At 36.3% G+C, this 16,532-nt stretch overlaps 1 protein-coding gene across 1 annotated transcript in view; it reads right to left on the minus strand.

Moving 5' to 3' along the window:
• Nucleotides 1-4,631: 4,631 nt before the first annotated feature.
• Nucleotides 4,632-16,532, minus strand: part of LOC126249733 (endoribonuclease Dcr-1-like) — a 284,524-nt gene continuing 272,623 nt past the window's right edge. Inside the window, exons 23-26 of the mRNA XM_049951411.1 lie at nt 8,766-8,986; nt 8,514-8,679; nt 4,957-5,032; nt 4,632-4,873 (exon numbers count right to left, since the gene is read on the minus strand). Coding sequence (XP_049807368.1) covers nt 4,705-4,873; nt 4,957-5,032; nt 8,514-8,679; nt 8,766-8,986 — 632 coding nt within the window. The 3' untranslated portion in view covers nt 4,632-4,704. The remainder of the gene's footprint in view (nt 4,874-4,956; nt 5,033-8,513; nt 8,680-8,765; nt 8,987-16,532) is intronic.

Consider the following 16,532-nt stretch of genomic DNA (forward strand, 5'->3'; position numbering starts at 1 on the left):
CAGTGGGGATAAACTAAAGATAGCACTAAGTATTAACATAAATTTTAATTTAAATTCTGAAACAGTTATGTCTCCAAAGAATCAAAGCAGAATCTCAACTCATGTTGGACAACAGCATTAACAGTGTATTTATTTGGTTCTCTTAATGAAACAATATAAAATTTCTAAATTTTGTTTTCATTAATTTGTTTTCTTCTACTATAGGCGATATTTTACCTACCACATATGCTACCAAAAGAACTGAACAATTCCCAACATGCAAAAGAAAGACAGCATTGTTTCACCAAATGTATCTTAAAAATTACAGTCAACAATAACAAGCTGCAGTACTTAATTAAATTAAAATCACATCTCTTTTCTAATTATATAGCATTTCTGTGCAATTAATTATCTATTGTCATAGCTGCAATTGGCAACTATTGTCTAAGTAGAAGTGTATTAGCTGCAACTGGCAACTATTGTCTAAGTAGAAGGCTTTTATTGTGCAGTTCACAATATACGCACGCGCACGTGCGTGCGGGGAGAGGGGGGTGGGGCAAAGGGAATATAGGGATGAGGATGCTATTCAGGGTAGTGGTGAGAAGGGAGGGACAAGAACATTTGTACAGATAGCAACATTTCATTAGTATACATTGCTCTTCTTAACTCCTTGCACCTTTACATTGCTTCTTTCTTTTCTTGTTGGGGAAGACAGAGCCATGTGCTAAGAATAAACTACGATCAGCAACGACAAGTTTGAACATCAATAACAATGGCAGCAGCAGTAACAAATGCATCAACATTAAGATTAAGATTGTCACAATCACCATTACCACCATTATGAGAGATAACAATAAGGATCATGAAAATAGTTAAAATGATTAATAATAATAATAAAATAATAATAATAATAATAACAGTAACAAATTGTTCTATGAGACAGGAATGGTAAACTTTTCAATGATCTGATATTTGGTGGACAGTGATGCAGGTACTAAAATTTAACTCTAGTATCTGTCATGTCAACAAAATAGTTGCTACAAAATAAGTGGAGTCCAATAAACAATCATTCATTTGCTCTTAGTGCGGTGTAAGAAGTAGCTTACAAAACTTTTACATATCAACAATAATAAATATGCTTACAACTATAGAATAGGTAATAAAACAGGCAGTCATGTAAGAATCATGCAAAACATAATAAAACAAGAGTCAAACTATTTCCTTTTGTATGTGCATACGTACATACACAATTTAAGTCTTACTGCTGTCAAACGCATAAAATAAATTGCTCTACATAGCAGTTTCTGTTGACAGTAATCAAATAATTGTATCAGGATTAAAAGAATTTACACTTAAATATAGATAAACCATAATTTAATCAATATTGTTCTTTGTCATAACTGACTGAAGTGCACAAACAATGCTGCCAAGAAGTATGGCAACTATTCACAGCAAAAATATACAAAGACCTTTTGTTTAAAAGTTATATCAATTTGTAAGTACACAATAAAAGACAACATAAGAAATAAAACTATAATACAGCTCACTGTATGCATATCATATGTACATTTAAAATATGGCTTGTAACTTCAGTGTACAAAGTTACTTGGAAATGGTGCTACTAATTTAATTTACACAGGTGCAACAAACATTAATACACGTGGTAGTAGTGTGTGTTATTTTCCTCAGCCAATATTGCAAGAAATAGCCCCACACTACTGCTAATACTAATTTAAGTATATCTCAATTGACTTTTACACACACAAAAATTGTAATTTCTTTATACAGTTGTAAATTCTGTGTGTTTGTAAAAAGAAAACACAGTAACTCACATAGAAATCACAGCTTAACATGGTTGTTCATATAAGAAACACAGTAAATAATACTGGTTCTCTCTGGAATAGTATAATTTACTCATAATGTCATTTACACACAAGTAAAGCCAGAATTATTTAACAGTGATTGAAAGACAAATATCAAAACATTAAAGCCACTTTAAGGACTGTAACAGTTATAGTTTTGTATCAGTAGCAATAATAAAAACAACTAGCATACAATGAAACCTGGATTTTACATTTTTTAATGTACAGAATGTAAATACAATAAAAACTAAAAATTAATTCAGAATTTTATACAGACAAAAATATATCATCTGCAACTGTTTGTTAATGCACAGCATGTCACGTAAATCAGCAAGAGGTTCAGAAGAACACATGATTAGACCAGTAACACCCATCCGATAGTAGTACTACATATCTTTCACAAAGATGTGTGTCATATTATTCATTTTATGGGGAGAGTGGGGTGGGGAGAAGAAGAGAGGGTTGTAGTGGGGGATCAAATGATTTTTTTTTTTGTGGGAGGGGGGGGGGGCTCCTACACAGTGTTAGCATCTCTTTTAATGCAAAGAGAAAAAAAGAGATGAATGTAATGCAGCAACTGAACAGTGAAATGAATGAGAGAGAAAGACTTTGTGCTGCAGTTCTTTTAATTAGTTTCAAAGATCACCTGAATGATGATGCAGAATACAGACAAGAGTAATTTATTTAGTCAACTTGTTTTCATTAAAAATGTTCAATACACTTAATTACTGCACTTGAGTAGAAAGACTGGTATTTGAATCAAAAATTAATATTAAATTAAAAGTACCAGTACAAAATTAGCAGTCAAAATGTGTGAAAAAGAAAATCTGTAATAACTCACTTGTAACTATAATGGTAACAGAGCATGTGTAAGTCAATATGCACAGAAACACATGACATGCAGTCTCTTTCCAGACATTCCACCTGTGACTGGAACAGAACTTGCAACCTCAAGCCATTTAGCCACAACAAAGTGGCCTGTAAAAGCAAAATCCACATCTACATGACACAAACCACTTTTTTACAACAAGTTGAAGAGGACTGCTTTTTGCGTAGGATTTGCTACTTTTCTATTAAATTTGTGAATGATACACTAAAGAGAGAGTAAATAATGGATATTTTTTAGTTTTCTAATGAGTCCAATATTAAATAGAAATGAAAGAAAAATAGACAGTTATTAAAGACTGAAATGAAAGTAAGTGCTTTGACTTTCATTTCCAGTTTTTGTACAGAAATTTCATAATTTTCTTGACTAAGGTCACCAAAGAAGTTTTATCTATCATGATTATATCTACACATCCATTTAAAACTACAGTAAATAATAGTCTTTACAGAAGTTTCATTCACAGCTGGTTTACTCATACAATAATAACAGGCACACTATATTGACCGTACATGTGTATTTTTTATTTACACTTGTAAAGTAATAATGCCAGATGGTTGCACTGAAAATGTTTGGCAGTTGATGGAAGAGAGGTGACAAATGTGGAAAAATCCTTTCATTAATGCTTGGGAAACATATGTTTCATGTCAACATTAAAGAGGGTACAAGATGCCATGCAACACCATGTACTGGGGAATACAGTAGCTGGCTGACCAACTCGGAGGCACAAAACAATCGAGGAGCACGTGGTGCTACACAAACCATCTACTGATATTTTCTGCAGAATTAAGAACAACATATGAATGTATTAGAGTGAGTCTTTGCACTGTGTCCATTCGCAACTGACATACTCATTTACATGCACCAGGCCAGCCTAACAGACAATGCCAGAAATTGAATTTCACTTTCAAACAGTTAGAGATTACAAGGTACAATAATTGTATAAGTGTTCTCAGAATAAATGTGAAGGATTAATTCCAGCAATTCACTGTCTTTCTTTTAAAAACTTAGTGGACTGGAGTGACTCTGCAGTGATTTATTTTTCCATTTATTAAAATACATTGCAATTACTTTTCATTTAAAGCTTGATAAATGTTTTGGAGAAAGATTATTATTCTTTGCTTGTGGTGGTTTACTTCTTGGAATTGTAATTCACCTGGAGTGATGGAGCTTTTGTTACCGTAGGAATTGCTTGTGTAGGCAGTTAAATGCAAAATTAGGGCTTCAGTAACAGTACATGTGATGGATCTGTTGCACTAATCAGTGATTTTTGTGTTTTTATGAATGGTTCACATGAGTAAGTATAACAGAAGTGACATCATTTAGGAAGTGAGCACTTGGGAACTGGTGATTGGGACAAGTGACTTTAAACCCAATCATGCAGGCCATAAATAAGAGAACCAACTGTACCTTCTAAATTCTCCCAATGAAGTCTGTCCACTGCATGTGTCCATAATGTTAGATTTATATGATGATTCCTTTCAAACTACTTCAAATGCTGGTTCAAAAGGCCTTTTTCCTGTTGTAGCACAGATTAGAGTAGTGCCTGCAACTGTTACCTTGTTTATTGGCTATGACAATTCTTTACATATGTCCGTAATTTCCAAATTATTTGGACAACACTGTTCTTTCCACACCACCCAAATTTAGTTTTATCAATAAAAATAATGTCAATCAAAAGGAGGAAATTCCAACATAAATCTGAGAATAGTGACAAAACTCAAGTGGAAACATGCCATTTATGAACATCTAAAGCAGATAGTGGAGGAAAATGCAGAAAGCAAAATTGTAAACTCCAGGTTTTCATTGGAAAATAATAATAATAATAATAATAATAATAATAATATAACTAAAGAAAACTTACAAACGGTATACTGCTTAACAGTAAGTAAACTGTAACACTACAGAGACTCCTTGATTAATTTGCTGGAAGTCTCTTGGCTGAGAAAACAAATTAATAGAATGATGCTCTAACATACTTCATAACTTTTTAGAAAGTAATCCTTTCTTTTTAAGTTGCTTCAAGGCACATTTTGCTGCAGTACATTTGGCAATTCGGTAATTACGACCAATTCCTTTAAAAATTCCTTTTCCAAAAACTTCCACTGAGACACGCACACGACGGCCATCGGCCAGTTTCTCTGGTTTCCTTAAATAAAAAATTAGTTTCATTAATTTTTCCTCCTCAGTAAATTACTATCCTAGATAATGATTAGTTATGATGAAACTCACCCAAATTTTGCTGTTTCTGGCTCCAGTTCAAGAAGTTCTCTGATTGGTGATTTTGGTACATTAGTGCTGAATTGCTCTGTAAATAATATACATAAATTGCTACTAAAGTTCTAATGTCATCTGTAGCTTAGAATGTTATGAAATAGGATCCAATGACATGGAATTAAACACACACAACTGGACTTGCAGAAATGAGTCCCAAATTAATGAATGACAATGAAAACTATGATATAAAGTTAAAGAATGCCCTGTTTGTCATTATGTCCAATTAGGTTATTGCAAACTTGGGAACATTGATGGGACACAGTAGTGAAATTTCACATATTTGTCAATGTAAGACATAATTCAATGTGCACCAGTGTTGATGACTATGTGAACTACTGATGAAAATTTGGTCTGGGAACAAAAACCTACACCAGCTGTATCTCTCAACCACCTGCAATGGTATCACATGGAATGGTACTAATTTTTGTCATTAATCATCATCAAGGACAACACCTGCTGCTATGATTTATTCTTGGGAATAACAACAAATATAATCCAAAAATGAACCAAACTGATTGAAGAAAACTCATGATCAGATTAGTTATTAAACTGCAAGGGTTTACTCTTTGGGAAATTTCTCAAGCATGAGCCCACACTCAACATGCAACACTATGAAATCAAAGTGCAGAAACTGATGAAAGCATAAGTGATAAATATTACTGAATGAGACTGTATGAGATTATTCATCTGCATGAAAATTATTGTCTACACATTTTGAAACTATTGGGGATTTGGTTAAGAAAAAGTTCAACATCAGTTTCAAAGCCAAACTCACTTTTATATTTTTGATGACTTGGAAATGATACTAGGTCCTGTAACTAGGATGAAAGGTTTCTGCAAAGAGGAGGTCAATTGTGTTGTCTCTAAGAGGGATTTACATTTTAAAAGTAGTGAGCTGTGCATATATAGGGGTGTTGGGGAGTCCCCTGCAGTTGCTGCATAATGGACAAGCACATATGAGCAAAAATTCTGCACTCTAAAATCCAAAACCTGTAAGTTTCCATGTCTCTTCAGTCATCATTTTATATTCAACACAGATGTACTCTTCAATGATACTAGAGCCTCCCTTCACATATCTTTATTATCTGTGAAGGATCATTTATTTTGTTAGTTCGATCTGCAATTCTTCTTCTTCTTCTTCTTCTTCTTCTTCATTATAACCTCTGTAACACTAGGGGTAGCCCCTTCATTGATTTAATTTTCTTCTTTTCTCTCACTCTTCTTGAAAGATCTTCACTGTCCTCTTCTTTTGTCTGCTCCAGTGGTGTCATTCTATCCTTTACTGTATACTTCCCTGTCTTTGATCTACGACATGTTGGTTGGAGTGTACTTGCTTCTCCAATTTTGCTTCCCTTCTACCTTGAGCCCCAATTCTGGCCAATCCTTCCTGAGTTCAATAAACCACTTGATACCTGTCTTTCCTCTTGTTCTCTCCATTGTTTCGCACACTCTTTTTGTTATTCTATCCATACTCATACTGATCAGATGTCCCACAAACCCTGTCCCCTTCAGTCTGATTTGTCTTGATGATGTGCACATATTCCAGTACATTTCTTCCCTAGGTTTTTATATCCATGTCTCATCACCTCTTTCAGGGCCCAATACTTTCTCTAGTTGTCCTGCACCTTAACTTCCTAGTTTTACCATCCCAGCTGCATATAGTCCTGCATTCCTCACCATGGCTTTGTAGTGTCTCATATTCACATCTGTAGATATATTTTTTTTATTGCATATACATCTCTGGTCATGCAGAAAGGTGACCTCATCTTTTTCAGCCACTCTATCATTTGCTCATTGCTCCTGTTTCTCCCCATTTTGTATCCTCTAAGGTATTTCACTTTGTCCACATTTTGCACAATGCCTTCTGGAGTTTTTTCAATCCCCAGTGGTATTCAGTGTCTTTGTCTTGCTGTAGTAAATCCTTGCTTCCATTCCACTGGCTACATTGCTTAGAGTGTCAAGCTGTTTCTTTGCACCTTCTTCTGTTTCACTACTGCTGTATCGTATGCAAAGGCAAGGCAGTCCACTTGAGCCCTATTGCCCTTTTTGTTCCCCACATGCATCTTTTATTTATTTCCTTTCATTGTTCATTGTTCTCCAATGTCTGGTCACTTCAACCAGCACTACGTTGAACAAAATTGGTGACACTCCTTCTCCTTGTTTAACACTGGTCTTTATCTCAGACTCTTCTGACAGTGCTCATCTGAATCTTAATCTTGACTTTGTGCCTCAGAGAATTTCCATTATCAGTTTTCGTCTACCAGTATAGTCCTCTGTTCTTTATGATCCTTCCAAGAGTCTCTGTGTCAGTGGAGTCATACACTTTCATGATGTCCACAACGTTTACTACTGTAGTTTTATTCTTCAAGACCCTATGCTCTATCATTTGTTTTTAGGGTAATGTCTATTCCAAGTATTCTCTTCCCATCCTAAATCCAACTTGATAGACACCAGTTGTGCTTTCTATATGTCCTTCTACTCTCTTCAGTAGTACATATTGCATAAAGTTCAATACATGTTCCAGTTTGTTGTTTCCTTGGAGAATGACTTAACTGTCTGCATTTAATCTTTCTGTTTTTATTATTGGTTGAGGCCCAGAAAGTTGTTCTATACTAACTCTGTCACATGCGCAGAATGTCAGAGTAGAACCACTGACTTTGTTTCTTCCATCTCATGTTGCTCTGCATAAAAGTCTTAATGCCAGGCACATATCACATTGCAAACAGTTATTGCCAGCTCACCATGGAGTAACATTTTGGGGTATCACTATGTTTCCCTCAGCACAACAGTCTTGTAGTTCCCACTATATGGTTTCTGTAGAAGTAATTACGAAACAAGAGTGTATGAGTAACAAAGTAACATGTTCAGAGGCTGAATATTTTGCATTGCATACTTTTATCGATCGCTCTGGCACAGTCCTCATGATTTCCTATCCTTTATCTCAGAGAAACACTTACATCAAACATCTCCAATTTTTTGTTGTACATATGCCAATCTCTGTCTTCCCCTACAATTTTTGCCCTCTATGGCTGCTACCAGTATCATAAAAGTTATTCCTTTAAGTTGTAATATATGTCTTAGAACCTTGTCCCTTCTTCTAGTGTTTTCCACCTATTCCTTGCCATCTTAATTGTACAGAGAATATCTTAATTCTTTATTATACCAGTCCACGTCAAGTAGACTTCATAAGAGACTACAAAAGTTAAAAGTTATATGTGATTTCATAATAATGGGCTGTGGAAAGCTTTAGCCACTAATGCCATGTATGTTTTCAAGAGTGAAGGCTGTCACAAAGACAAAGGGTGTCACAAATTCACACACACACACACACACACACACACACACACACACACACACACACAAAAAAATCAGTGAATCATCTTTTTACGCTAATTACCAAGAATGTATACCAAATCATATACAATTTCAAAGCACTATGAATCTTTGTCATTCCCATGAATCTAGTACCTGATATGCTAACTAAGACATAAAATTATAGCTGTGTCAAATACCTATTTCTGATTTCATCATCCGATAGTACACTCTCCAAACAGCATCGAGAGACATGTTGCTATCCAGAAAGATCGCTCCAGCAACTGACTCAAAAACATCTCCCAGTGCTTTTGGGACTTCAACATCTTCAGCTTCTTCACATTCTTCTTCTTCAATTAAATAGTACTGAATTAAAAAAAATAGGCATATAAATATCTCACCAGAGTATCCAACAATTTAACATAGAATTATCAAAGCACAATTATCACTACCTCTTCACTAATTGTATGTCCATTTTCCTCTTGAATACGAACAAATCTATCAACAACCTCATTTAATCCTGGTGATAAGTGACGGAAGAATTTGTGAAAGCCATAACGAACAGCAAGTGATGCAAATATTGTATTATTCACAAGAGCTGAGCGTAGGTCAGTCAAAGCACCCGGAGAATGTTGACGTGAATCTTCATACAGATGACGAGTGATAAGGTAATCTAGATTCAACAAAAGAAACACATGGCAAGAATATGAATAAAACATTAGCACTGCATATGGAAGCTTTAGAAAAAATCAAAAATATATAGAAATTACTTAAAGTATTGCTGAATTGATATCACTACTTCTTTGATTGAACTACTTTGAAGAATGCTTGAGACTGGCACCACAAAAACAACTATATGTCAGATCCTGGCTGTAATCAACTAATATCCAGCCGGCATTGGTCAAGTTGCCTGGTGTGCTCACTGTAAACCACCATTCTCAGAATACATATAATTTGAGGAATGTTGCTTATATCTTACAGAACAACACTATGCATAAAATAAATTTAGTTCTTACAAGACTCTTTACAACTGCCATGTTACTTCAATTCAAAGGGAGGGAAGAAAGGAAGGAAGGAACCAAGGAAGATTAGAGTTTATGTGCCACTGATAATATCATTATAGACAGAACACAGGTACACACTGGGAAGGATGGCTGAGGAAATCGACAATATCTTTTCGAAAGAAAGCATTTACCGTAGTTGACTTAGGCAAAGCATGGGTAAATTAAATGCATATTTCCAGATGAGGATTTGAACCACTGTCCTCTCAAATGTGAGTCCATTGTCTGATCCACTGTGCCAACCTGCTCTGTCACGAGCGTGGGATGTTACAGTGATGGTATTGTAGAAGAGTTCTGGAGAATTCCTTTATTTACCTCAGAGTTTAACAATCCATCAATGATTAATTTTTTGTGTTTAAGAGGATTTGTTAGTGTAACACTAGAGGAAGAAAGCACTGTCTAATATTTTATACATTAAAGGATTTGGTTGTGACATTAATTATGAAACTACTTGATTACAGCTGGGATTCATTTCAATGTACAACTAATGGTACACAACAGTAAATAAATAACGAATATTAACTAAAATGATGCTGTTGCTATATGGATAGCACGAGAAATGGGAAATTTTTGAACTGGATGTTACAAAACTGAAGCTGCAATAGTTCTTTGGAACAGAAGTAACATAATTTAGTACTCATTGCCATACAGTTGGAATGAGTATTTGCTATGAAAGCACTTGAAAATAGTGGTGATTGTGTGATCACCAATAAAACAAAATTGCACCATTCTTACAGGCCAGTGTACCATAAGCTGGTTTCACTAATTTATTATTATAACAATTGCTCAGAGTTTTGAAGATATGGGTTCTGCCTTTAACAGGATAAAGCCTGACTGTGGAAAATGTCAGTGTTGCAAAAGTCACAATCAACCAGAAAATCTATGTTCAGTTGTCAACTTGCATCAACAATGCAGATGGGTAACGACGTATGCAAAGAATACTTCATAAGCAGAACTTCCATTCAAACAAATATAGATTGCGCAGGATTTTCACCATAAAGAAGGTACGTAGTATAAAGAGTGGCACAACCAGCTTTCAGTTAAGGTTAAAAAGAACACTAATGGCATTAAAGTAAGTGGTTGTCATATTAAGATTATTTCTAGTTTCATAGATGCATGAATACACAGAATTTTCATTGACAATCACAGTACAGTGACTATGACCCTTACAAGTATCCCTTAAACTGCAAATACACTATGATGTTCAGTATGATACCAAAGAATAGTATGATCCCCCCCCCTCCCCCTCCTCAATAGGATTTTTATAACTGCAGTGACAGCACTGTAGTGATTACATACAAAAATTCAACACAGTTAGCAGAAAAAATTCAATTAAACTCTCAGAGACACCCACAACTGGTCATTAAAGAATAGAGTAACTTTAAATGTGGAAAACACAAACTGCATAAACTCCTGACTAAATAAAAATCCCAATGATACTACACTGACAGTCAGCAATGATGTACTATATTGTGTAGCTGATACCAAAGTCTTGGGAATGAATGTCAACTGCCCATCGAAATGGACAGAACACTCGAGAATTTTGGCAAAGAGGTTATCCTCACCACATTATGCCCTGGGTATTCTCGCACTGGTGCACAATATTTCATGCCTTAAAATAGCCTACTTTGGAGAGACACATTCAATCCTCAGTTACAGGATAATGTTCTGAGGAATGTGCTGCGAACATACAGGCTATTTTCAAGAAACAGAAAAGACCTGCATGAATAGTAGTAACAGGGCACACTGTAAAGGATTATTAAAAAATGTTAGAAATTCTCACAGACCTGTGTGAATACATCTATCACACACAACATATATATGGAAAAAATCTTAATCTGTACACCAGAAACAGCACAATACACGACCATGGAACCAAATCCAGAGACTGTGTAACTAAACATACGAAACAGGTCAAAAACTCAAAATAGTGTATTATACAATGGAATAAAATTGTAAAAATTGTACAACAGACTGCCACAAGAAATAAAAGACATAAATTATTCCCACACCTCTAGCCAAAGGCTAAAAAAAGTAATTACTAAATAGTAACTATTATATTGTAAATTAACATTTAAAATAACTATAAATAGTAACTTAATGTTCATGAACATTGTTCTATGCAACAATTTATGAAATGATTAGAAAAATAGGACTAAGTATTGGAGCTATCAATACAGTAAGAGACTTGTTTATTTTAATAAGAAATACTGTACAAACATTTGACAACATCCATACACTGTAAACTGTTCTACAGATGAATAAATAAATAATGAGTCAATGAAAACTAACATATGCCTGATATGTTGCTGTGAATTCTTTGAATGAAAGTTCAAAAACTATGCACAGCTTAAAATCAAAACGATACAGTTTTCATAGTGCCCCAAAACTGGCCGAAGTAATTCACCAATTGTATGACAAGCACATAATTTCATTTAATCTCAATGGCCAAGTGTACTTGATATGTGGTCCAACCACCACTGAAAACAAGAGGATAGTTGAAAGAATTACAGGCATTTGTGGCAAAATCATGGCTAAGCATACTGAGGTTCCACAACATACTCTCGCACTGTGAACTGCTAGATGGAACTTGTTGTTCTGGTATTAATTTTTGAAACATAAAGAGGTTATTGAATAATCAGTGGCATAGAAAATTGCATAATACGTTAAGTATATTTCAACATTAAATGTACTTGATCCCACAATTATTTGAGTATATGGAATCAGTTTGAAACATTCAATTTCCTGGAAACCTCCTGAGTTAAAAAAACAGGCTGTACTCTCAACAGTATTGAATATTAATAGTTGTTGTGTGTCTGTTATTGAAAAACGAATATACATTCCAAGTAATTTTTTTCATATTTACTCTCAGTTGAAGGGAATTTGGTTAGGGATCAAAGTGAACTGCAGTCATCTAATATTATTTTGTCCAGCTTGATTTTTTACTATACTTAAATTGGTTTCATCATTCAAAAATTCTTAAGTTGTTAAGATTTTTTCGCATGTTTTACCTATGTTTTAAACTATGCCATGGATCCTTGCTCCTTCCACATGTACCAATATGGTTAAGTTTCTCAATCTGTAGGCAGAACCCAATTCCACATACTGTTCCTGCATTGTCACCTACCTCAGGGAATTCTCCAAAATGGCCTGACAAATTACTCATATCCAGGTGCAACCCATCCTTCCACATAGCCCTTACTGACATAGTTCTGCAAAACTATATAACATAGGACCAAGCCCCCTTGCTCTGACTCTCCTCCATCTGCAAGATCATCCTGCTCTGCAACCCCACTTCCAGATTGAAGAAACCCCTTGCTCTCCAAGAACTACAGTAGCATGCACAACGCCACTAAAAAAAAAAAAAAAAAAAAAAAAAAAAAAAAAAAAAAACCTAACAAAGCTTAGTAAAAATTTATGATATTTTGGTATTTAACACTTAATTCAGACTCTATCATATAAGAGAATGACTTTTGGCTTTGTAAGGGCCCTTACGATACTCTAACGTTATTTGGGGCAGATACTGCTGTCAGTTTCATCCTATGTTAATTATTTAGAAGACAATACCACAGCTTCTACTCACCAAGAACACTTTGTCAATTTTTGCACGTTGTATAAAGATTACAGGATGAAGAACTGTGGTGACGTCTTTCTAGGAACATCCTAAACAAGGATGGCATTAGATTAACATGTCTTACTCTAGCTATCATTGACAAGTTTTCCAGATGAAGGAATCTCAAAGTGCTGCAATCCTTATTCACAATCAAGTATTTTGCAAATTTCAATTTACATGTGCCATCAATCATTCCCATGTCACACAGGTTATAGAAGAAAGGAATCACTTTTCAGTGGACTACTAAGTGAATGCAGGCTTACACTAAAATAAAGCAACATACTGCTTCAAACAATAATCTGTCAAGTACCACTGCCTGTTTCCACAGATTTGCACATAATCACTGTTCCAGCAAAGAACCTACCATCTTTCTGAGATTACTGCACCTGGTGGCAGTATTCACTACTAATTTCTCATCTACAGGACAACTCTGCAACTCACAATTAATGCCTGGGAGAAGGTTCATCGAATCATCTTCAGACTATTACTCTACTGTTTCACCCACAAACAGTGCACAAGAAAAATCAGCACCTAAATCTTTCCATGCAGGTTCCTTTTTATCGTATTTTATTATGATGATCATTTTGCCCTATGTAGGTGGGTGCTAGCAAGATATTTTTGCATTCGGTGGAGAAAGTTGTTGATTTCAGTGTCATGAAAACATCTCAACCAAACAAAAACCATCTTTGTTTTAACGATTGTGACCCCAACTCATGTATCACATCCATTACATTCTTTCTGCTATTTCATGATAAGAAATGAACTGTCCTTCTGTGCACTTTCTCAATGTCTTTCGCCAATCCTACAGTACACCAGCACTCCAGAGAAGGATGGACAAGTGTAGTCTAGGCAGTCTCTTTAGTAGACCTGTTGCATATTCTACGTCAGCACTCCGCATTCAACATGCTCCACCAGTAGAAAGCTAGCTTAAGCATGCAAGTAGTGAGCACTGTACCCCCTCCCTTCCATTATCACAGTGCAGGGTAGGGAGGGCAGAGCTGTGTGCAGCTTTGACAGGAGACCACACATATTTCTAAGACTAATTAATTATGCAACCACAAATGTGAAGGCCACTGTAAATGAGGTTTTACTACTACAAATTAAACAAATAAACTAAAATCATTATCGTGCCACATAATTTCATTATTAAATTCATTCATATTTCTTAATCAGGCATTACAGCTGTAATGATTTTTAATCAACTCTCATGCTATGGAGCAGTATAAATAACTGTGGAATTAGGAGCCCAGCAGTACTACCACAACACCACGGCTACACCAGACGATGGGATGGCTGGGCACCACCAGCTGCAGCCATTTGTTTGAGACCAGGTTGTGTCAGCCACCTCCAAACTAAGTCCAGCCTGCAGCACTTGGTGCCACAGTGCACCAGATTTACCGTCTGTGCCTGCCAATGACAGCCTCCTGCCAGCAGGCAGGGGGTTATGTCCTGTGCAAAGCAATCTTCCCTTCACCACAGCAGACACAAGATGCATCTGAGCCAACAGGGTGTGGGCGTTCAACAACAGAAGGCAGACACAGCAAGAAGAGGAAGCATGCTGTTGACATCACAGCCATGGCCTACTGAAGGGCTGCCGGCTTGCTGCCTGTCCTGATGTCAGCACTGCAAGGCGCTGACACGTGTACCATCCCACTCAGTGGAGGCAAGCCGTCCAACTGACCATCGTCAGTCTGCCATGCTACAGTGAGGCATGTCTGCCTCACATTCACACTGGAGAAATGTGTAACTAAAAGTAATAAAGTGTTTTTCTCAATCACCAGTGTACCACTGGGTCCCACCAGCCCACTGCCCTCACAGGCCAAAACGTAGTTCGTGCCAAGTGGTGCCACAGGTCATGCCACCCCCATCAGAGTGCTGTCAGAAGCATTGATGTCACACCACCAGTGGACATTGGAGCATACCCCTGCAACCTACAGTGCCTTCACTGTGGGGTGAGTGAAACTGTTGTTTGTGTTTTGTGACAGACATGGCATCAAAAATGAAGGGTCATTGTAACTGCAAAGTTACTTTTGTGAGGCCAGAAGAACTGGTGGACATCCGCCAATTTAGGAGTGATAGTAAGGATCAGTCATCAGAGTCCATGTGATGAGCATAGTGTAGTTTACTTGCGCATTTTGCCCCTTGTGCCAAGTCTGTGGCAGTTGTCTGTTTTACATGTCATCATTTTGGCCATATGCAAGACAATGCAGGGAGTCGAAGTGGCTGAATTAGGCATAAGAAATAAGCATGGTAGTGTTGTCAGCTAAGGGTTGTTCTGTTCGCTCACAGAAAGATCTGTACCTAAAGACTGGAAAATTGCTCAAGTCACACCAATACCCAAAAAGAGAAGTAAGAGTAATACATTGAATTACAGGCCCATATCACTGATGTCGATTTGCAGTACGGTTTTGGAACATATACTTTATACAAACATTATGAAGTACCTCAAAGAAAACGATTTATTGACACATAGTCAGCACGGATTCAGAAAATATCGTTCTTGCGAAACACAACTCTCTCTCTATACTCATGAAGTAATGAGCGCTATCGACAGAGGATGTCATATTGATTCCATATTTTTAGATTTCCAGAAGGCTTTCAACACCGTTCCACACAAGCGTCTTCTAACCAAACTGTGCGCCTATGGATTATTGCCTCAGTTGTGTGACTGGATTCGTGATTTCTTGTCAGAAAAGTCACAGTTTGTAGTAATAGACAGAAAGTCATCGAGTAAAACAGAAATAATATCCAGCATTCCCCGAGGAAGGGTTAAAGACCATCTATTGTTCCTGATCTATATTAACAACATAGGAGACAATCTCAGTAGACGTCTCAGATTGTTTGCAGATGATGCTGTCATTTACTGTCTTGTAAAGTCATCAGATGACCTAAACGAATTGCAAAATGATTTAGAAAGATATCTGTATGGTGCGAAAAGTGGCAATTGACCCTGAATAAAGAAAAGTGTGGAGTTATTCACATGAGTACTAAAGGAATCTGCTAAATTTCGATTACGCGATAAGTCACACACATCTGAAGGTTGTAAATTCAACTAAATACTTAGGGATTACAATTACAAATACCCTAAATTGGAACAATCATATGGATAATGTCGTGGATAGAGCCAACCAAAGACTGCGATTCATTGGCAGAACAGTTAGAAGGTTCAACAGGTCTACTAAAGAGACTGCTTCACCATGCTTGTCCGTCCTGTTCTGAAGTATTGCTGTGCGGTGTTGGATCCGCATTAGATGAGACTGATGGATGACATCGAAAAAATACAAAGAAGGGCAGCTCATTTTGTATTATTGCAAAGTAGGGGAGATAGTGCCACAGACATGATACGTGAATTGGGGTGGAAATCATTAAAACAAAGGCATTTTTCATTGCGATGGGATCTTCTCATGAAATTTCAATCACCAGTTTTCTCCTCTGATTGTGAAAACATTCTGTTGGCACCCACCAACATAGGGAGAAATGATCATCACAATAAAATAAGAGAAATCAGGGGTCACACAGAAAAATTTAAGTGCTCGTTTTTCCCA

This window comes from Schistocerca nitens, chromosome 3, assembly GCF_023898315.1.
Source record: "Schistocerca nitens isolate TAMUIC-IGC-003100 chromosome 3, iqSchNite1.1, whole genome shotgun sequence".
Taxonomy (NCBI): Eukaryota; Metazoa; Arthropoda; class Insecta; order Orthoptera; family Acrididae; genus Schistocerca; species Schistocerca nitens.